A 22,575-nucleotide genomic window follows, 5' to 3' on the forward strand; every position below is an offset into this window, starting at 1 on the left:
ATATCCTTTCAGAATGAGAATGCTATTGAAGCGAAAATGCAATCTTGTACAGATTCAACAATGATTAAAGACATTCTAGATTTGAAGCTTTCGTGACTGCAAGGATTCATACTCTTAGGTTTTTTCGGTAAAGTCACGTAGGAAAAAAATAAAAATTAATAAAAATCACGACGTTTCGGAGGCAACACAAGCTTCCGTCTTCAGGTGGAACCGTCACAGCACGATTGCTGTATCAAGTAAAGTATCTTTACTGATTAAAAACGTATCTTTACTTGAGTTGAAACGCACCCCCTAGTGACGAAACATTAATGTTCGTTCTATTATCCAAAGATGATAATCTTCATAGTTCTCTTTAACTCTGCAAAGTGGCCGCAAAACGCCGCGGAAATTGCGTCTCGTTCAACAAAATACTTTCAATGGAATTCTCTCCGTTTTGTCATTTTCAAGGGTATTAAATGCATTGAAAACGTCACTGAAGATGTTGTTCATGTGATCACCCAATAGTATATCATTCTGTATATTGAGAAATATGACGTCACATCAAAATGCGCAACTTTAAATAGACTTTTTAATAAATATTTTCTCCTACAACATCAGAATGCAGCGCCACATTAAATACGTATTACAATGACAATAATTTAAAGCGATTTGAAGCATGTTTTTTGTGTGGGGGGGGGGGGGCAGAGCTTTGTGACGTCATATTTGAGGTGGGGTCTGACTTTTTGTGACGCCGTCTGACGATTGAGGGGGGGGGTCAAAAATCGTCCAAAAATCGCGTGACGTCATTTATGGACGGCCCCTTACTTTGAAGAGCTTTCGGATCGTGGTGTCTGTGTGTGTGGGGGGGGTAGTTGTGGGGAGCGGTAGTGTAGTGGTTAGCGCTCTGCACTACGAACCCGGCGATCCGAGTTCGACTCCCGCTCACGGCCAACATCAGTGACGATTATCTGAACCGGTACTGGGCCTCCCCTAGGTCGACTCAGCCTCAAATCATTGCCTGGTGCGTAAAACATCGCCACTGGGGAGACAAAGGCGGCCGGGCGTGGTGCTGGCCAACCACCCCTTCGTGAGCCGTTCCGGCCTTAATAGGTGCTCGCTAACAGCACTTGCCCCAACAGTATGTTAAGGCTATACGGGGGATCTTTGTCTTTGGGGGGTTGTAGTATTGTTATTACATAATGTTGTGGATTTGCTCTCCAACACTCCGGTGTTGCTGTATTAGTGACAAATTGGCACGTTCTGTTTACGTGACAACCTTTAACTAATTGGCGGTGGCGGGTTTAACGACACATTCGCATTTACGCGACCTTCTAAACCTACATTACGGATGAAAATGCGTCTTAAAACTAAAGAAGTTTTGTTGTGACGTCATCTCGCGGCCGTGACTCATCCGTCGGGGTGTGGACCCCTCCTCGTGGGACTTCGTCGATTTTGTGCGGAGGAACACGGAAACGGAACCTCGTTTGGCGTGACGCGGTCGAGTCCGCCAAGTCCGCGGTGGTGGGGGGGGGGGAGTTGACGGCGCGCGGAGGGAGTTGCGTTCCCGTGGTGGGTGAAACGACCCAGGGTCATGCGCGACGACGTCACTCAAAAACGTGGCGACGTCACTCGACGGCGATTGCGCGAGTCGGGGCTGGAAGTGGGCGTGGTTTGTGGGCCAGGGGACCAGGCTGAACGGCTGTGATTGGTTGTAAGGGTGTTTAAGAGGCGTGACCATAGTAGAAGTAGGGGGGGGGTGTAATGGGGGCTGGTTGGGGCGCTAATGGGGGCGGGTTGACGATGAGTGTCTGTGGGCTTGTGGGGGGCAGGGGCTGTTGAGTTGTAGGCGGGGCTTGTCGGTTTGTGGGCGGGGCTGTTCAGTTGTTGGGGCTGTTGGGTTGTCGGCGGGGGCTTTTGGGTTGTTGGCGGGGCTTCCGTGTTTGTGGGCGGGGCTTTCGTGTTTGTGGGCGGGGGCTTTTGGGTTTGTAGGCGGGGCTTCCGTGTTTGTGGGCGGGGCTTTTGGGTTTGTAGGAGGAGCTTTTGGGGTTGTGGGCGGGGCTTTTGGGGTTGTGGGCGGGGTTTGCCGTTTTGTGGGCGGTAGCAGTGGGGTGGGGGGCTGTTGGGTTGTGGGCGGGACTTTTAAGTTTGTAGGCGGGGCTTCCGTGTTTGTGGGCGGGGCTTTTGAGGTTGTGGGCGGGGCTTTAGGAGTTGTGGGCAGGGGCTGTTGAGTTTGTGGGCGGTAGCAGTGGGGTGGGGGGGGCTGTTGGGTTTGTGGGCGGGGGGGGGGTGTTGGTTTTCGGGGGGCCGGAAACACGAGCGAGGGAGAGTGCGAGAAGAGGGGGAGGAGAGTGCGCGCGCTGAGCGGTCTCGCGTGCGGGGGGTTGGGCGGGGTCAGCTCGGGTTCGGGTCAGCGAGGGTCAGGTCAAGGCGGGGTCGGGTCAGGTCAAGGCGGGGTCGGGCGAGCAGCCCGGCATGGAGAAGCGGCGGAGCGACTGCCCGGCTCTGCCTCCCGGCTGGAAACGAGAAGAGGTTATCCGGAAGTCGGGGCTGTCGGCCGGCAAGACCGACGTGTACTACTACAGGTGAGAAGACGGTGGTGAGTGGAGAGGCGGAGTGAAGGGTTGGAGAGTGGGGTTCGCGTGAGTGAGGGTCAGAGTAAGTGTGCGTGCTGCGTGTGAGCAAATGTGTGTGAGTGTGGGGAGCGGTGGTGCAGCGGTTAAGCGAACCCGGCAAACGGGCAACACCACTAATGATTATCTAAAGTGCTTCTGGGCCACCCCTAGGTTGACTCGGCCTCAAATGAGTACCTGGTGTGGTGTGTAAACATCGCCACTAGCGAGACGAAGGTGGCCTGGCGTGGTGCTGACCACCCACCCTCTCGTGTGCCCGTTACCGGCCTTCATGAGTGCTCGCAAACAACAATTGCTCCAACAGTATGTTCGGGCTATTTGTATAATGTCAGACACCGAGGTTCAGAATGAAAGTGAGTGAGGGTCAGAGGGAGTTTGTCTCAGACTGTGTGTGTGTGAATGTCAACCTTAATGTTAGTCTATGACTCCTATCGGTGTAAGTTTCAGAGGCAGTGCATGTGTCCGTGTGAATGTGTAGAGTGAGTGTGTCACTGCGTTTTCCTCCGCGTTTCAGTATGTGACACTTTGAGTGTGTTTAGTGTGTGTGTGTCAATGTCAAGAGCGGAGTGAGTCTGTGTGTTAGTCTCTGGGAGTGTATCTTGAGTGCTACTGCAAGTGCCAAAGTATGTATGTGTGCTATTGTGAGTGTGTATGTGAAAATGTGTCGGTGTGTATGAGTGTGAGGGATCGTGTGCGATGTGTGAGAGAATATTTAAAGTGTGTGGTCTCGGTTTCTGAGTGTATTTGGGAGTGTTTGTTGATCACAGTTGCGTGTGTTCTGTTGAGTGTGAGAATTGATGTGTGGTAAAGTGTGAGTGTGGTGTTCCCGTGTGCCAGATTGTGAGTGGAGTCTGTATAAGAGTATGGATTAGTGTCAGTGGGTCAATCGGAGTGTGTTTTGTCAGTGTGTGTGTGTTAAAGTGCCAACGTGTGTAGCTGTGTGTGACAGCTTATGATGAGAGTATGTTCGTGTGTGGATTTGAGTGAGTGGCAGTGGCTCTGTGGAGTGTTAACAGTTTCAGTGTGAGTCCTAGTCGGGGTTGATAATATTGTTTCGTGATCGTTATCGATATTCACGTGCAAAAACCGATACAAACAAGTTTTGTTTTATCATTTTGCTGCACATGACAAAATATCCCACAATACAGAGGGATGCAAAGTCCTCCCTGGATAGAATATCAGCAACACAGGTCACGTGCAACAAATTTGCTAAATAATTGGAGATATCTGTCTAAGGGACACAACTGTAAACACAGCACAATATACTCTGGGCAGATATTGTAGACGAATCGGGTTCATGATCAAATGGATTTGTGGACGAGGGCGGCTTTGAGGGCTTTTGGAAGACTGAACTTGGTTAAGGAGCAGCACCATAAGAGTGCGCATGAATAATAAAGTGTTTTAATCGATATCTACTAACTGGTGTTACATGTATGGAAGCACATGCAGTGTTTGAACGAAGAAAATTGAACAAACTGAAAAAAACGCAAAGAAGCATTTCAGTAACATTGAAACCGCTCAAAGAGGATCACGTGGATTAGAGAACACGCACAGATTAACGATTATCCTACTTATTCATGATTGTGCGTGGGGGTGATGATGGCCGGTGGTCGAGCATGAATGACAGTGGCAGCCAAGGGGAGGATAAGGCGTGAGAGAGGAGCTGTTACGCTCGGATGGAGCAATGAAATCTTTGCGTGTGCAAGTTCCAGGTGGATTGTTACATCGCAAGAGCATGGGAATTGACGATGGCTGCGGGAGGTCTTCGTCCAGCACTGAATTTATCTTGGCTAATCACGATGATCATAATGCCCGCATGTGTTCAAGCAGACCACAAGATATGATGAGCGCACAGCGGGTTGAACGTTCGTATGTGCCAATCGATGCATTCGTTGCGAACATTCCACTGGATTCGATTATTGATTACCATGATTTTGGAGTCGATAATGGAGCCCAAATATTATTTTAGGATTTTTTATAATGTCTTAACAACGCTAGTTCGAGAGTGGTAGTGGGTGTGAATATGCATGTCAGTGTGCGAGTCAAAATTTTAGTTTGAAAGTGTGTCAGTGGCCAGTCATCATTATATGTTAACCCTTAACACATGGGTCTGTCCCGTCACCTGCCAGAGATATTTAACGTGGCCTCAAAGTGCACCTAGCCTGGCACAAGCGCTGTGGTTATGTGCCCATCAGTGCGATTAGCAGCTGTAGTGGTTGTGCCAGTGATCAACGGTTTATTAGGCGATGTGGGTGATGTTTTTTCAGTGTGAGATTCAATGATGATGAGAGTTTGAGAAACGCTCTTTTTTAGCATATCGGTATGTGTGCGCATCCGTGAGTCCATTCTGTCTTAAGTCTGCATATCAGTAAGACAGAATGTTTATGTATATAAGAGTACATGAGTGTGAGAGGCTGCCTTTTGTAGTGAATTATTTAGTGGGGGGTGAATGTGTGAGTCTTTTGTCAGTGAGTATATGTGATAATCAAATAGTCTTGAGAGGCTACGTTGAGTTTGTGGAGTTAATACCGTATGTAAAGTAGTGCAAGTGTGGATGTGAGATTATGTTTTAGCGAGTCCATTCGTATGTGTGAATTGGTGAGGATTGGATGAGTGTGTTTTTTTATGGATGACTGTGTGTATATAAAAAAATTATGTGGTGAGTTAGAATGTGAGTGTAAGTTGGTGTGTGAATGGCCCTGTGTTTTGTAAGTGTACGAGAGTTGGTGGTGGTGTTGTTGTTATTGCATTTCTCAGACTTCGCCATGGTCCTGGTGACCCAGGCTTGATTCCTGCCAATAATCGCCAGTTGCAACTTGTGTCACAAGCGAGCCTTGGCTTCCCGGATATTGACTCACCATAAAACTCGTGCTCAATATTACTGCGCAGGAGACGGATTTGGCCGGGCATTCAACTGGCCACCACACCACTTTTCGTGTCGTGGCAGACTTAATAGCTGCTCACTACTAATGTTTGTTCTGACAGTATCTAATGTGATTGAGTGGGAATGTTAATCGTGGTGTGTTAATTGCACATCCATAAACTGACACTTGAGTTTCTTTATACGAAAAAGAAATAGGCCAAGGAAGAATCCCATTTTATTAAGTTCTTTAATAAGGGGGGAAATGTCAGATCAAGCGCTTGATATATTACGTATTAGCAGTGTTGGTAGCAACCAATCACTGTGTACCAAGTTTCCAGAAATAGTGCCCACCTATCGTAAACGTCACAAAGTGTGGTACGCTAGAGGCACACAAAGTGCCAGCACAGGGAAGGAAGTAGCTTCTTTAAAAGTGTGCACAGTGTGACCGGTGATGGCAACGGTGGCTGTGGATACAGTGTAAATGCAGTGGCATAACAGCATGGATAGACACTTTTTTGTGCCAGTTTCTGCCCCCTTATATTCACCCACAGTCTTTGTCAATCTTTGTTCATGCCACCATTTCAGAATTTCAATATTTCAAAAGCCTTTTTATTTGTATCTTTCTTGACATTTTTTTGCCCAAAGAGTGTTTGCATAATATCAGAAATTAGAGACACAGTTCTTAAAGAAAAAATGCCAGTTTTGGCACCAGCATTAATGACGCATGTACATGATGAGTGGGCGCTGTTTTCCTTCCGGTCCGTGTTTTCTTTTTTGTTGTACGGCTTGTCTGGCTTTTATTCTTTTGTCGTCACGATTTAGTGTCACAAGTGACGCTGCTCTTGTTGCTATTAAGTGGGTTTTTTGTTTTTTGTTGTTGTCAAACTTTGTCATCCAGGAGCTCCCTTTTCACGTTCACGTCAAGTCTCTCAGCAATTCTTTGTCAGGGTCCATGGAAGGACATTTTAAGTGTCAGCGGGCAAGGAGGTGGTGGGAGAAGTGCTTCTCTTGGCCTCTTCATTCCAACTTCACAGCATAAATAACCTACTCCCCCCACCCAACATGCCCCCACCTCCCACCCACTGCACCCCACCACACACTCCACTCACCACATGGCATATTGAAGTAGAGGTCTCGCTAGGCCTTTGTACAACTATATTGTTATACCCTTTGTGCATCTCCAGAGTTCTCACATAGCTTGTGAGGTTTCACAAAGGGTTCATAGTGTTTCTTGGGATCACGTATATGTTCGTTAAAAAGGAGGAAAATCCTGTGTGGATATGGATTTCTTTCCCACGTCCCTGTATTCTATTGTCCTTAGAGGTATTCAATTGGCGATGATCATGTTATGTTCCAAGTTGCACGACGAGATGATGTCACATGTAAAGACGTCATCACGTCGGACGGTTAGGCGTGTGTGCATGACTTGTGATGTTGCACGTATTGACATAATTGCGTGATGTCACGCACATTTATTTAGCGTGTGCGTTTTTAGACCGGAATTCATAGAGTTGGAGGTCGTAGAATTTGCCCTGCCGGTTGGTTCCTTAGCTTCCTCGGCCCGAGTACAGTACTGACGAGGAGCACAATGTAAACGCTGAATTAATTGCCTGTCCTTCCCCTACTCACATTTGATCATCGTACTCTGCTGGCTAAAGCGATGGTGCCATTAAGTGTGATCGATCGGTGGCTATCACAATGACGTCACTGACAAATAACCTACAAAAACACATTTAATTTTACCAGGTAAGGCCCACTTAGTTGTATATCTTTTTTTTAAGAAGCGACTGGCCAAAAACGATAGCCCAACGAAGTGGGTTATCGTGTGGAAATGTATAGCAGCCAAATGCTCTAAGCGCATGTTGTGAAATGTGGAGGGACCTGGAGAAAAATCCACACGACCACGGGGAGAACATGCAAACTCCAAATATACAGGCCTCATGGCTGGGATAGAACTCACGACCTCTTGTATACCAGGCGAGGTAGTTAACATGTAGCTGGCAAGGTGAATACTAGCACAGTTTTTTTCCCCTAAGTTTTGAACAACCCTTTGATCGATTAGGCCAGTTTTCCATTGGGTAAGTGCCTAACAGCAACAACATGTAATTTCTGATATGTTGACTCATCCTCATGAGAGTTATCATGGCTCCTCCGTTCCAGACAGAGGGACAGCGTTAATGCAATAGCGCTTTCAACAGAAGTTTGAAAGCGTGCAAAATATTAAAACTTTTCACAAATATTTTCACATCTGGTTAGTGCACTGTTTATGAGCAGCAATAGGACGTTGCTCTGCTTTTAATCACAGTTGCCACAAAAATGTAGCATTTTCATCCAGAAGGATGAGATGGACCATACAATACAAACTTGGCCTGATTGAAATAGTGAACACATGAGATGATGCAGCAAAACATCCCTCATTTGCTTGTGCGGAATCACACACCTTGATTCCATAATTTCGACCGCGGTTGCTCACCGTCTCAGTATCTCGATAACAAAGCTGACCTTTTATATACTCCAGTTCAGCGTGCTCATCTAATGCCCGGTAAGAGTCACTTTGTGGGCTGAGCTATTCTTTTTATACGGCATTACCTTGCGTGCTTCTTTCAACTCTTTGGCTCCTTTGTTGAATATGAAGATTATTTAGTGATTAAAAAAACAAATGCTTAAAACATTGGAATGTAACGGCGAATGCACTGAATTGTGGGGAAAAATACGAAACTTCTGTCGTAAAAAAAGAGACAGAGGCAATTACAGTGTTCGTTAGATGAGAGTGCAATGACCCATTTCACAACGTAGAACCGCTTTTGCAAGCCCTTTACTGCTGCATAGGGGGGCACTTTTGTCCATTTCACACCTATTGCCTATTTTGGCTTTTTGTGGTTTTAAATTGCCCTTTATAATTTCATTTATTTCCAATTAAATGTGTGTATTTTGAGGACATTTATTGGCTTGGCTTCTTCACGCAATGCAATTTTGCTTTGCTTCTCAGCCACTTTACAAGAAGCGCCTGATTGTTTAGGGCACTTACTAGTTGGAAGTTAATTGGACCGTTACAATGGAAGAGGATGACTCATGTTTGTTTAAACAGTTGGATCTTTAACTCACGAAAAGGATGTTTAAGTCCACTTAATGTTCTGATGAATGACTAACTGTGCCCTGAGCATGAGTGAATAAGGTTAAGCAAGCCACGTTCATAAGGAGTGATTGTGCCCCTTACAGCACATTTTAAAGATTTAACACGTAGGCTTTCGCGACCAATATTATTCATAATATAGGTGTTTGGGTCAGATCGCGTTATTTATAAATGTGTCGTAACCCTCCACCACCTGACACGGCCAAACAGTAAAAAATGTGTTACGTTTTTCAAAGGACAAAATAATATTGTCAGTAGAGTATCAGACTGGGTCTTGTCGCTTACAAAGCCGCATACGGTTGCTTATTATGGACAGTCTCTTGTGTCAATAATCAAGTTTAAAATGTTTTCAAATAACATTTGGTTGTAAGCAAAGGGAATGAGGGGCACTCACATCAATGCAGTACGTAGAAAAAGACTATACGGTTTTAAATAGAGTGCAGATAATATTTGCAAAAGGTTTGTTGTACTGCTAATTATAATTTGATCAACTCCAGCCAGCACTGTAAAAAAAATCATCTTGGCATTGATAATATTGCATGAGAACATGGTGTTCCTTTACACAACAGGATGTTTATTAAAGCCTGTTTGGAGCATTCAATGGCACAATGGATGGATGGTTTGATTTAGTTTAATATACCGCATGAATGTTTGTTTGGGGATTTTCATTTTTGTAAACATTTAAATACTTTCTTGATTTTAAGCATTCGTGACTGCAGGAATCCATACTCTTTGGTTCTTTCGGTAAAGTCACACTTTACCGAAAGAACCAAAGAGTATTGAAATACTTTCTTCAAAACTGAAGAAAGTATTTCAATGTTGGTTAATTTTTTTTATTTTATAATTGTTTCTCTCCCCGTTGAGCTCATTGAGAATCGTATTCCCAGAACTCAAGCATCGTTTGCAGTAACAGGGCCTGCGATTGATCTGTGCGTGCGGACGACAATGTTCAACCGCACCCTTCATTGCCCAAATTGGACCTATTGGTGTCTAACCATTGCACTTGCTGCCGATGTGCAATGTAAAATGTATTTACAGATTTTGAATGAACCCATTCCACGTGTTCATGTTGCGAGTACATATTTGGGAAATAGGATAGTCATATGATTTTGTTAAGGGGGTATCGCTTTTGACAGTACATTATGACTGTTTATGAATTATTGCTCCTAAGTGTGTACCATTGGGTGGGGCAATGAGCATTACGTAGTTAACTATTTTTATTCGGTGATAAATTAAGCAGTGGCCTGCATGGATGTGCTATGGTGAGGCTTCTATTCCTCAGGGCCACTGTTTACCCAGGCATATGTTATGGAATACCAGGCTCCTAGCACTGGAATAACATTTGGAAAGAAATCTTGTTGTCTTATATTCACAACAGTTAGGTGATGTGTAAAAGCCAAAATATGGCTTTTTGGAAATGTTGAAATTCTGAGTTGTAGGTATTTGTTGGAATTTTATTGTACCGTTTCCGAACAATCTTGCGTGTGTGTCATGTTTACAGCGAAACGCCTCTTATCTGCCAACACCCTGTTACCGCCTTTTCCTATTATGCACACCTACGAAATATCTGCGACCTTTCTACGATCCATATATTTGCACAGTTAAGAGTAGTGGCCCAGAAGTGGTGGGGAGTAACATGGAAGTCGCAGCAAATCCATGCAGTGACCCATGCTAATCCATAGGTTTGACCTGACCTAGTAGTGGTCTCTGAGACGTGCATCATTCATTCCACTTTCCACACTCAAACACAGCAAAGAGGAGTAACCGATTAGCACGGTTGGCTACATGCGGTGCAAAAGAAGTTCAGCACGCATACATACAAATGTTGGCAAATTAATTAAATTATATACAATTGTCTGTGCTTAGTCTTGCAGTTAAGAGGGATATATAATACAGTATCAGCACAAACGAGAGGAGTTAAACTCTAACTACCACATCTTGCCTTCACCAAGACGTTCAATCTGTATTTCTCTGTACTGTGTCATTTTACATTGCAGCTTAAAAATACACCTTTGCTATTTTATCTCGAGTGTGTCATTGAAAATTAGAGCAGGTTTGCCCCTCTTTCACAACATGTTGTCGAGCGTTGTTTTGTCTGAACGTGCGAATGTGGAGTATAACTCACTCTTCACGTGGTTTTTCTTGTTATTTCTGTTCCCGTAGTCAAGTCGCAATACAGGCTATTGGACTGTCGAGTGAACATCATTTTTTTTCCATTGATGGACACATTTTCAATTATGCCTTCACGGTGACAGCTCATCGTTGGAGATTTCACACAATACTGCCAGACTGGTTTATACTGTTGTGTGCCTGTCCTTGACATCTTACTCCAGTCAGTCCTGGTGTAACATTTTATCTTGTAGCTAGATACCACAATCCTATAAGTTGCAATACTACATTGAATAATGATTCAATGTATATAGCGCCTTTCATCGAGCATCTCAAAGCGATGTACAAAACACAGCACCAAACACTCAGCGTAAAATAACTTGTGAAACTAAAATATTTCATACATTTCATGGTAAAAGCCATTTTCTGAATCAACTTAGTAGTTGAATAAATGGAAGTGTATAAATAAGTTATAAGACGTGTTTTAAAGAAAGTCAACAGACTTGAGAGATCCTGATATCCAGTGGAAGAGAGCTCCAGAGCCTGAGGCTACACGGGAAAAAGTTCGGTCACCCATCGACCGGAGAACCCTCTATGACCTGGGAACGCAGAGAAGACCTGAGTTCCCAGATCTTAGAGACCTTGACCTTCAGGAGACACGGGCGCAGCATGTTTCTGACGCAGGCAGGCGCAAGGTGGTTCAGAGCTATTGTAATACAGTAAAACCTTGGATTGCGAGCATAATTCGTTCCGGAAACGTGTTTGTAATCCAAAGCACTCGTATATCAAAGCACTCGTATATCAGTTGTGATCATGTGACGCTCGGCAGACAAAGCGTGTTCGTACTACTCGTATTGCAAGAACTCGCTCGTTTATCAAATTAATATTTATTAAAAATTTCTGCTCGTCTTGCAAAACACTCGCAGACCAAGTTACTCGCAATCCAAGGTTTTACTGTACTGCCTCCGAGTCATGCTCGAACTTTAGTCCATTTGCAAAGTTGTGTGCGTTACAAGTTGTCATTATTATTGAATTGAATGTTGATCGCAGTGTAGACAATGTTAATTTATGTTTCAGGGGTTTGTTTAGTAGGGTGTGAAGTATCGTTGATAGTGTGGGCTAATTCACAAGATCTGTCACACACTGGGAGTAGTTTAAATTTCATCTCAATGAAGAAACCACTCCTCATACAATGATGATGAATATGAGGGGAGAAAATATAACACTGAGCAAATTGAAGCTAATTTGCAGAAGCATTGGAAATGGCTGACCTCTGCCATGCACGCCGGCAGCAATACCAGGGCATACACTCATTGGCGCTACCCTTGTGAATCGAGCTGAACAACTGTCGGTGAGAAACGCATGGCTGAACTGAGATGGAAAACACTGCACACGACCAACATCCTCGGTGCACTGAGTGCACGCAACATGGCTAGTGCGGTGGTGACATTGTCGAGCGGAGCTCATTTGTTGCTTTTTGCAGAGGTCCGCAGTTCGAACCCAACAGCCACTCTGGTTAATACTGCGAGTGTATTAATAATTATGAATACGTTAAAGGACCTTTGACATAAGGTCATGATCGCCGAGGTCACGGTATAAATTTGATAAATTACTTGTAAAGTCACTTAATTGCGTAAAGCCAAATAGCAACATCGCTCCCTCACTCATCTGTGAAAACAGTGCCTTGACGATAGCCTTGCACCATAAGAACGTCGTGAATACAAATGTAGGGAATAATTAATGATTGGCATGCCCGCTCTAGCATCACACTTATTTGCTTGCTTACCACTGCAATTCAGATCTTGCAATTCAGGATGTGTTATTTAATTCCTCAGATTCTACCCTGGACAATTTCTGCGGAAATCACACTTCTTCTTTTGGTGATTCACATGTTCACATCTCTGTACATTTACATCAGTGAGCATTTGTGTGTGTATGCATACATAACTGAGTGAGCATCCAATCGTTTGGTAATCCAGGTGGTTTGTGCTGTAGTCCCAGTGGTCCTGATGGTCCTCTTGGTAGTTCTGGTGGTCTCAGTGTTCTCAGTGGTAGTGCCTGTGGTACCAGGAGTCACAATGGTAATTCTGCATTTTCCCGGTATCAGTCCTGGTTGACACAGCGTTTGGGAGTGGTCGTGCTGGTGGTAATCCATGCGGTTCCAGTGGTCCACGTGATAACCCTGGCGGTCTTGGTAAGCCGAGTCATAGTCCCGTTGGTCGCAGTTGTTGAAATAGTGGTCCCAGTGGGGCAGCAGAGCCTTGTAAAGCCGTCGCTGCTTGCATATAGCCAAGGTCTCTGGGATGCGATCCAGGCTGCGCTGACCTCATTTTGGCTGAATGCTACGCTGGAATCGGGGTGAAATTAGGCCAATTCCACACACTTGGCATTGACTATACATTTAAATGTCAATATTCGGGAATTTTGGCCGGCAGATATTTTGGTTGGTACCGAACCAACCAGTATTTACTAGAATCGTCGTTGAAGTGGTCGATGCCTCTCTAACATGTTTTTACTGGTGATACCAATTATTCCAGGTGACTCATTGATTTAAATACTAGCCAGCCAATATAAGCCTGAAATAGTTTTTAAAATATATAAAATAGGCATCGGCCATGTGTTCAAATGGCGATTCCACTAGGCCAGCTAGGCCCCACGGGACCCTGCCTTCTTGCCTGAATGCCACGCCAGATTCCTTGCAGCCTGCCCCCACCCCCATAATTCCATGAATCCAAGTGGGAATTACAAGAATCTCGCAGCTCTACTGCAATCTATATATGTATTTCAACGTTGCTCTTAAGATTATTTTACGTGCATGGTGAAAAGTACTTGTATGAGACTTATTTGTGCTGTGTGTGGGGGATGCACATCTATATCCCAGCATATTAGAGACAAATTCAGATCATGTTGGACTCCACGAGGTGCGAGTGAAGAAAATGCATCCGTAAACCCATCGGTCCAGAATTTTTGAGTGTTACGTCCCATGTTTCTTTTTAGGCGAAGCTTTTTCTTCTCACGCGCAAACACTTTATAAAATGGAATTGACCAAACATCCTTCCTTATGAAAGATACTTTCTGAAAGTGTTTTGAAACTCGGTGAGGCTTTTTTAGGTAAATGCGTTAGACAAGAGTGGTGACAGAATGGCAGCCAAATGAAAACGCATCCAAGAAGTACGACGAGACGCGGAGATGGAGTGATGATAACGGTGAATGTGCAAGAGTGAAAATGGTGATAGCAGCACTGGACCGTGAGGGGTGGCGATGGCATGGGAGTCATTCATGCAGCAGTGGCTAGACCATGGCTGATGATGATGATGGACTATGCTTAGCATCTTGTTGAAACTTGCTCAATTCCCCATGTTTTTTAATACGCAGTGTGCAGATTGACCAAGTGAATTGGAATATTGAGTGATATCACCATGCTGAATAACACCACGACATTTTTTGTGTTAATCACAGAAGTAGCAGTGTCGGTACAGGCCCCCATATTGTTAACATACGTAACACTCCTGATGCCAATTTGCAGAGCTAAGAAATGTTTAGTTTATCACTGTTTAAAAAGAAAACCGTGATAGCACTTTTGTCGATCCTGAAAGGGGCACGTTTGGCTTGGCCGTGACAAGAGACGCGTAAATGTGAGCTTTTTGTTTGGTTGGCTCGAGAGCACGGTTTGCCACACGAAGCAAGGCGAAACAAAGCCTTAGCTAAGGCAATGCCTGTAGCAGGAGGTGGATAAAGCGTGCCGAGGGCTGGTGGAATGAGTGTTTGTCACATTTGTTGTCCTGGGTGTGATCATCGGGGGCGAGTAAAGCTATTGTGAGTGTAACGGACATATCTGGCACTGGCTTCGCGGGTCAACGCAGACAGTGCGTCGGAGCTAAATGGGCTGGCCGGCTTGGCAAAGGCCAAATATGGAGGCTGAACTCACACAGTGGAAAATGCTACTCCCCCTCTACAAACACTGACCGTGTTGGAGCCGCCTTGACAGAATATTAATTTGATATGGCTCAATTATGGTGCACGAGGTTGTCAGCACCACATGCATTTGGACAATGTAGGTTAATAGAGGTTTTTTTTTGTTAGATTGCGTAAATATATAAATGTGTCGTTAAAATCCTCCACCACCCGACATAGCCCACTAGTAAGGTTTGTCACGTAAACAGAACGTGCCAATTTGTCACTAGTACAGCACACCGGTGTGTTGGAGTGCCAAGCCACAACATTTACAATCTGAGTACGACGTTTCGCCAGTAATTACAACTAGCTTCATCAGGCGACAGCCAGATTTGTGAAGAAGTCCACCTGTTTCGTTCCTTCTATAGAAGCGTAGATGTGGTGACCACGCTTCTGCGTTCTTGCACAAATTATGGGGGGGGAGGGGATTAATGAGCCAACGTAAATTATGCATGCACAGTATGCGAGCCCCTTGATCTTGTCCTTCCTGTCCATTGTGTGTATTAAAATAGCCGTATCAACGGTAATCCCTATTGAAGTATGGTGCCCTGTATAGGCATGCATTTAAACAATGTATTGGCACGTTCTGTTTACGTGACAACCCTTACTAGTTGGCTGTGTCGGGTGGTGGCGGGTTTTAACGACACATTTAGAAATTTACACGATCTAAACCAAAAAAAACCTCTCATGGATGGTATTGGCCGCGAAAGCCTACGTGTTTAAAATGCAGGTTAAATAAGCTGTGCAGGCGTGGTTCGTGGCAATGCCACAGCCCCTTTCCTCCAATACAATATCAACAATCCTTGTGCCCACAGTATATAAAGGCAGTTATAGCTGAAATAACTAACTGATAACCATAGGTATTATGACATTTTTATGATAGCAAACAGTCTTGAAGTGTTACTATGCATCATTGGAACCTCCTTTGCCGGTAGCAAAATATGATAATTGTTTTTTTACCCTTTTATCTGGCAACAAAACTGACACCTTTTTTACAAGGAGTCATGTTTGCATTGACCACAATACCTGCAGTCGGAATGCAAACAAAAAACACAACTCTGATAATGTATGCACTGTCCTTGGTATTGATTGGTCCACACCCGAGACAGCTTTTCTTAGAGCCTAGTCCCACATGGTATTGGACCAGAAGATGCCAAAAGGCGCACAACTCAAAGACAATTCACCATCAGAGTATGAGAGCTCGGGGTAAGCATTACACCATTGGAACCTCCTTTACCAGTAGCACAATATGATAATTGGGTTTTTACCCTTTTATCTGGCAACAAAACTGACACCTTTTTTTACAAGGAGTCATGTTTGCATTGACCACAATACCTGCAGTCGAAATGCAAACAAAAAACACAACTCGGATAATGTATGCACTGTCCTTGAAATTGATTGGTCCACACCGAGATACATGTTTAGGTGACTATGAAAATGATTTTGACTCGGTGAGTGTCGATCAGTACTTCACTATTGGCTATGCTTAATTGAAACTGGACTGTATTTATTATATACATGAAGTGATTTTATAGGAATTCATCTTTTTGGAAACTGACGATGATGCTCTTCCACCGGTGTATTCTGCTGATCTGTATTGACCAGGCTTGGGGTGGGCTTGAGCGTTTGTTTCCCAGCAACTGAGGTGAGGCAAACCAACAAACATTGCAACAGATCGATCTTAGGTTGCACTTTTTTTTCGTGTCCTTTGACTAATACTCTGTGAAATTGTCCATCTCGCTAGGGTAACGATTACCCAACAAAGGTGCTTGCGTTTTGCGCGGTGCACGGAAGCTGATTAATTGCTGGCTATTAGGACGTGTTTAAAAAAACACACGCACACGGGCGAATCGGTAACGTTGAATTCGGTACTGCGTTTTAGGTTCCCAAAAATGATGATCCTTTCCTGGAAGGCCTGCATGGAACTCTTGAGGTTGACCACTTGAGACGATGGACAATTCAGCACCGTTTGAGAGTACTGTATACCAAATTCGAGAGCAGCTTTGCTGAAGGCTATTTTGAGTCGTCGACATACAGGAAATAAGATAGAAGGGTCAAAGCGCATCCATTGGACAATACTGCGGTGAGGCCATTACGCAAATAAAACGAAGCTTAAATGAAACTAACACGTTGAGGAAGTTTACTGAACAACATTTTTTTCCAGGAAGAACTCCTTTGTACATTATCAATGCAATCTTAAAACGACACGAACGGCATGTTACACTAAATAATGATTTTAGAATCGTTTGATTGAAGATGCCTGAAGAGAGCCATAATGGTTGAATGAGATTGACGGGTTTCTGCTGGATGTGTGGTCCATCGTCAGCATGCCCGTGAGAGCACTCTGTGGGAACACATTCATTAGGCTTAATGTTCGTGGTGACGGTTATGCAAATCTATGTGCTACAAACATTTATGCCCAATGAGTATAAAACGTGTTCCACGGGGATAGGTTTCTGTACTTGGCCGTACATCTTTTTACGTAAAAGTCACTCCAGATTTGTGTGTCGTTAGACTTATTTAAGGCTGTGATTTTGTGATGTACATTAAGTGTATATTTGGTTGCTCTGAGTGCCCTGAAGAAACATATCATTGTTTGATCACTGTTTGTCTTATTACAACGTAAACATTGTTTTAAGTTGTGCAAGGAATTGCTACATTTAATATCCACAACTATTTCATATCCACTCTTTCCTTTAAACCCACCGTAGCGAAACGTGCGACAAGTCCTGGTGAAATTAACCTCCCGTGTACATATTAATGTTTTACTTAATAAGAGCCTTGCGTTAATAATTATCTATTGCAGTCCTTGGTCAATCCACGTCCAGATGAAGGTCTCACCCACACCATGTTGGTCATGGGCAGGGGCCGCATGTGGCTCTTTAAGGGCTGCTTTCGTGACGTTATTCAGTAAGGACCCACCGTCTCGTATTCACATACATTTCGGCTCTTGAAATGTTTGTCATGGGGGTCTGTGTGACCATACTTCACCACGCTAATTGGCACAGGTTGGGGAAGGAGGATCCCAGGAGCTGGTCTGATATCCTTCGCCAACAATATTAGCCATAGCCGGGAGTGAAACCCATGCCATTCCGTTCATAATGTAGTGCAGCGCGCTAACTACCACTCCACCCAGAGAGCTGAATCAAGGTAGCTGCCAATGATTAAACCGGTGTTTCAAGTTGAGTGAGTTGTCAATCTCAGCCTGGTTGCCAATGACTGAACATTATATAAAATGTGGGTTTGCACTTAATTTTGTTAAATTCCAGCTCTGACAAGAAACCAAATAATCAGTGTTTGCTGCCATGTGACGAACATTAATCGCTGTAGCAGCAGGACTGGTGAGAAAGTGCTGCTGCCTCGTGTGGACAAGAGGTCACTTGGGAGGGATCTCTGAAGCAGTTCTGTGATATCTGCTTTCGTGGACCATTCGCGTACACCGGCGGTCGCGCTGCTCTGCGAGACTTTCACATTGATTATTTCGTCTCGTAACATGACACCGATAGTATAATTGGGATACAATTGGGGGAGAAAGATACGCATTTTAAAAAGTTCAGTGTCGTGCAGAATGAAATCGATATCGAGCAATGTACGCTGTGCCACCTGCTACAAGACTCTCGTGTGGTCTTCGTATGCACGTGTAGGCAGCAGCTGTACGGTTTAAAATACATCTGACTTGCGTGCCTTTCACTTCCTGTCTACTGTACATGCTGTACAGTTCATGGTGGAACCAGTTTTAAACATTTGTTGTGTGTTATTTTTCAGAAAATTCTGCCCCATCTCCTAGTTGACGTGGTTGAGAGGTCTGCGACTGAATGTACACGTTGAGATGTCTGCTGGCGATAATGCCCCTGCCTTGTTCACAAGGTGAAGTTAAAGCTTCTACCTGTTCCTGTCATTTCTTGAAGACTCTCAAGGTTGTGTGTGCTCTTAGCAGTACGGGATGATGATATAACTGTGCAGTTAGGCGAGTCAAAATGGTTTTAATTTCTGTTGTAATTGTTTACACGTTTTAATTTTAGTGCGGAATGTCCAAATTGAGTGACCTCACAATGCTTTGTGAGTGTTGTGCTCAAAATGATAATAAGGCTCTGATTTTTAAGATAAAAACAATTATTACAATTACTCGGCATGTCGTTTGTTTATGAAACCCACTGTTCTAACATGTGTACATAGTTTTGGCTTCATTCCTTCACTAGGTTTTTTTTATAATTATGACGTGATATCTAGAATATAATGAGAATTTAAAATAAAGAAATGAAGCATTGCAAAATCTGACCGGGGTGGTTTCAGTGGTAGAGCAAGCTGTTCGCAATCGGAAGGTCGTGAATTAAAATCTTGGTTGGGAGGTTGACTCCATCCCTCATCCCTCCAAGGTCCATACAATAAGTAATCACCGGGGAAGTGAGTAGTGGTTGTCCTTGTGGCTAGAGTCCAGCCCCGTCATGGGAAGGTGGAATTTCCACCAACTTGCTCAGGGCTGTAAAAATTAGATGATCAATGTCCCGAGGCTAATTTGAGCGGTAAATCACTTTGACTAATGCATGAAATTAAAAGAGTACAGTACTTCTCCCATCAGTTTGGCACTGCTTTATAGAATTGGCCTTTATTAAGAACTAGGTTGTTGGGGGGGCGCCTACGGCGCCCCCGCACAACCACAGCGTGCGGCACCCCCCAACAACCACAGCGTGCGGCGGCCCCCAACAGACTGGTCAAGTAAATCCTTACGATCCACTCGCACAGCATGCGGTGGGCCTTCATCCAACAGTGGATTTAAGCACCAAAAAAACTCGAGTACTAATGTAATGGACAGAGCACTGCTCTCCCTCAGGGCAGCAGTGGAAAGAGCACGGCTCTCCCTCAGGGCAGCAGCGGAGAGCACGGAGGTCCCTCAGGGCAGCAGTGGACGGAGCACAGCTCTGCCTCACTCTGACTCACCCATCTCCCCTGAGCTGCATGCGAGTGTGAGTGAGCTGTGTGTATGAGTGAGCCGTGTGTGAGTGGATCGACCGTCAGCTTTCCGTGGCTGTCTCCGGCGCTGCGGCGCTGTGGCCGTGATGTTGCTGCTTCTCGGGCCTCTGAGGTGCGGGGCACACCACAACAACACGAATTGGGCAGCTCACGGTCACATGACGCCCTTCAACCAATCCGGGGGCATACATGTTTTGGAGGGGCGCACCTCTGGTTGGCTGCTCGCTCGCGGTCACGTGACGCACTTCAACCAATCCGGGGGCGTTAATCGCAGTCACAGAAGGACAGATCTGGGCTATTATATATGTGTACTAGCTTTACTACCCGGCTTCGCCCGAGACTTGGATTCTTGTCTTGGATTAATACACGGCCGACGTGGAGGGTGGGGGGGATGCGTGACGTCAACAGGCACACTGTGTGACGCTGCCGCATGCGGGTGACATCGTAGATGTGACGTCACTGCTCACTTGCCGTACAAAATATATCCATTATTGCGCCCCCGCCCCCAAATACAAAAGTATATTTTTTATACGTTTTGCATTGTGTACAGTCTTGAAGCTACCCACATGCCAAATTTCAAGTTTGTTGCATGTTGGGAAGTATGCTAAACATTTCGAACAGACACACATTCACAAATTTCCCTTTTAGATATATAGATATGCCTCGTTGCCTTTGTGGAAAGGCAAGGGTTCAACAGGTCGTTGCAAATGTGGCGTAATAAACAATACGAGTGTGCAGCGTGCATCAGTATAACACACCTTTTTAACGATTCACAAGGCACCACGTACAGTATGTTCCCATTACAGTACAGTAGTTTCCGCAGTGAGATGTGGTCTGATTGGAACCTAATGCGGTAAAAGGTTGACCTGTAACACCAAAGCCCCTCTATTATACTGTACTGTATCTGTTCCAGCTGATAGTCTGACCTTTGATATAAGCTTATTCGCCGTACGTACATCATATAAATATTGTAGGCATTTCGATTATTGCAGTTTTGGTTGGAAATCACTTGTTCCGACACAAAATACTGTGCTCAGAATTCCGTTTGTAATCATCTGCTGCTTATTGACGTGGTATTACAGTGTAAAACATAGTTCGTGAACTCGAATTCTTATCACTGCGTACGAGTGAATATTATTACACAAATTGCTAAGAAGCAGCAGCAGATGGCAAAACACTGGTGACGGAATGTAGCGCATGAGAGGAGGGCATACCAGAGATAACCTCAAGGTGGAATGAGCAAAGGCATCAGGGAACCTCATGCTGTAATATAGATTTCAGCGGCAAAGGAACAGATGAATGCAAAATTAAATAGTGCCAACATTGCGAGCGAGCCCTCTACCCAGCGTGTAATTATTGTCCTACGGAGAACGTAAAAAATATTGTGGTCCCCATCTGGATGGACATGTTAGAATGGCTATTGTGCAAAGGGTCATTCGCACAAAAGTATAGACAGTTCTGCTATAACGCCACGTGTTTTCAAATCGCGAATTGGATAGAACTTGATTAATGTATTAGGGAGCACTTTTTTTATAACGCAGATGCAAATTGGATAAAAGCGATTGAGTGAACGGAACGCGTCGCGCGAGTCGGAGTAAGCGGTCGTGCGGCTGCCTCCGTGTTGCATTGCACAAGGCTTTGGGATGCTGCTGGATGCTTCGAGATGCTACCCACGCGCCTCAGTCTTTGCTCAGCCTGCATACGCATCTCACGCGTTATCGCGGACTGTGCTTTACCCCACATTACGTATTATTTATTTGAACGTGATTTTTCCATAATGCGGTGTTCTTCAGGAACAACTACCACGCTATTGGAGAACGGACTACTTGCAAATGATCATCTTCCAAGATTTGACCACAAACTAAGAATGAGATGTGTTCAAGCATATCTAAATAATGGGCTTGCTTGCACATTGTTGAGACAAATTCGACGTGGCATTGTACCCTTAAACCCTTTTTCTGTCCCAATTGGACTTGTGTAGGGATTCATATTCTTAGGGAACAAGATGTGCAATGTTAACGATATTCTTCACAAGGGTATTGAGTATTGAAATATAGTCATACATATATTTTAAAAGTGCAATTTTTTGTGTTTTTGTATTTTTCCAGTTTGATTTTAATTGTGTTATTGGCACCACATAATTTGATGACGTACATTTGAAAACCTTTGCAGAGTAGTGCAACCCGGTGTGAGAGAATAGTCCATCAAAGTACATTAATCACAGAACCGCCACTTTTTCTTATCACCTTTTTTATTCACATACTAGGGGGCCTACTTTCCCACATTCCCTGCTGCAAGAGAAATCTTCATCGCATTTTCATCCCCGCACCTTCGATTCGCACGGTTGGCTATGTACGGTGTGAAAGAAGTTCAACATATAGCATTTTCAGGATGTGCATTCACAGATTATGTTCTATTGCTTCATTTGATCTCATACTTTGCCCTTTTTTTTATCACTTCCTCATGAGTCATGGAATTATATGTCAACGTATGTATAAGCATGTGCCGATTGCGTTGACATGAATAATGCTTAGAGCTAAATTTCGATTTAAACCTTTAGTGACTGCAGGGATTCATATTCTTGGATCTTTCGGTAAAGTCACGTAGAAAGGAAATAATAAAATCATAAAATTAAAACAATAATAAAATTCTCACGACGTTTCAGCCACAACACAAGCAGCCGTCTTTTCTGTACACAGCCTCTTGGGAAGGCATGTGGTACGGGGGGGGGGGGCGCACGCTTTGCATTGTGGGATGTCAGACGATTGCATTTTGCGTGCTGGGAGTGGCAAACGGATGGTGTGACCAGGAGACATTTAAAGTGTATATCTGTGCGGTCATCTCCATAGGGGGCACGAGTGGTATTGCTCGATGGACTGAGGCCTGTTGGGTAGTTTATTTGTTGTTGATGAACAGTGCTTACCAGGGTCATTGTA

The 22,575-nt window shown here is 44.4% G+C and overlaps 1 protein-coding gene across 4 annotated transcripts in view; it reads left to right on the forward strand.

Annotated features, from left to right (window-relative positions):
- Positions 1-2,299: 2,299 nt before the first annotated feature.
- The window catches only part of LOC144722043 (methyl-CpG-binding domain protein 2-like), a 44,910-nt gene continuing 24,634 nt past the window's right edge, over positions 2,300-22,575 (forward strand). For all 4 annotated transcript variants that reach the window (XM_078600118.1, XM_078600119.1, XM_078600120.1 and 1 more), the window contains exon 1: positions 2,300-2,561. In XM_078600118.1, coding sequence (XP_078456244.1) covers positions 2,452-2,561 — 110 coding nt within the window. In that variant the 5' untranslated portion in view covers positions 2,300-2,451. The remainder of the gene's footprint in view (positions 2,562-22,575) is intronic.

Source organism: Lampetra planeri, chromosome 13, assembly GCF_965212315.1.
Source record: "Lampetra planeri chromosome 13, kcLamPlan1.2.h2, whole genome shotgun sequence".
Taxonomy (NCBI): Eukaryota; Metazoa; Chordata; class Hyperoartia; order Petromyzontiformes; family Petromyzontidae; genus Lampetra; species Lampetra planeri.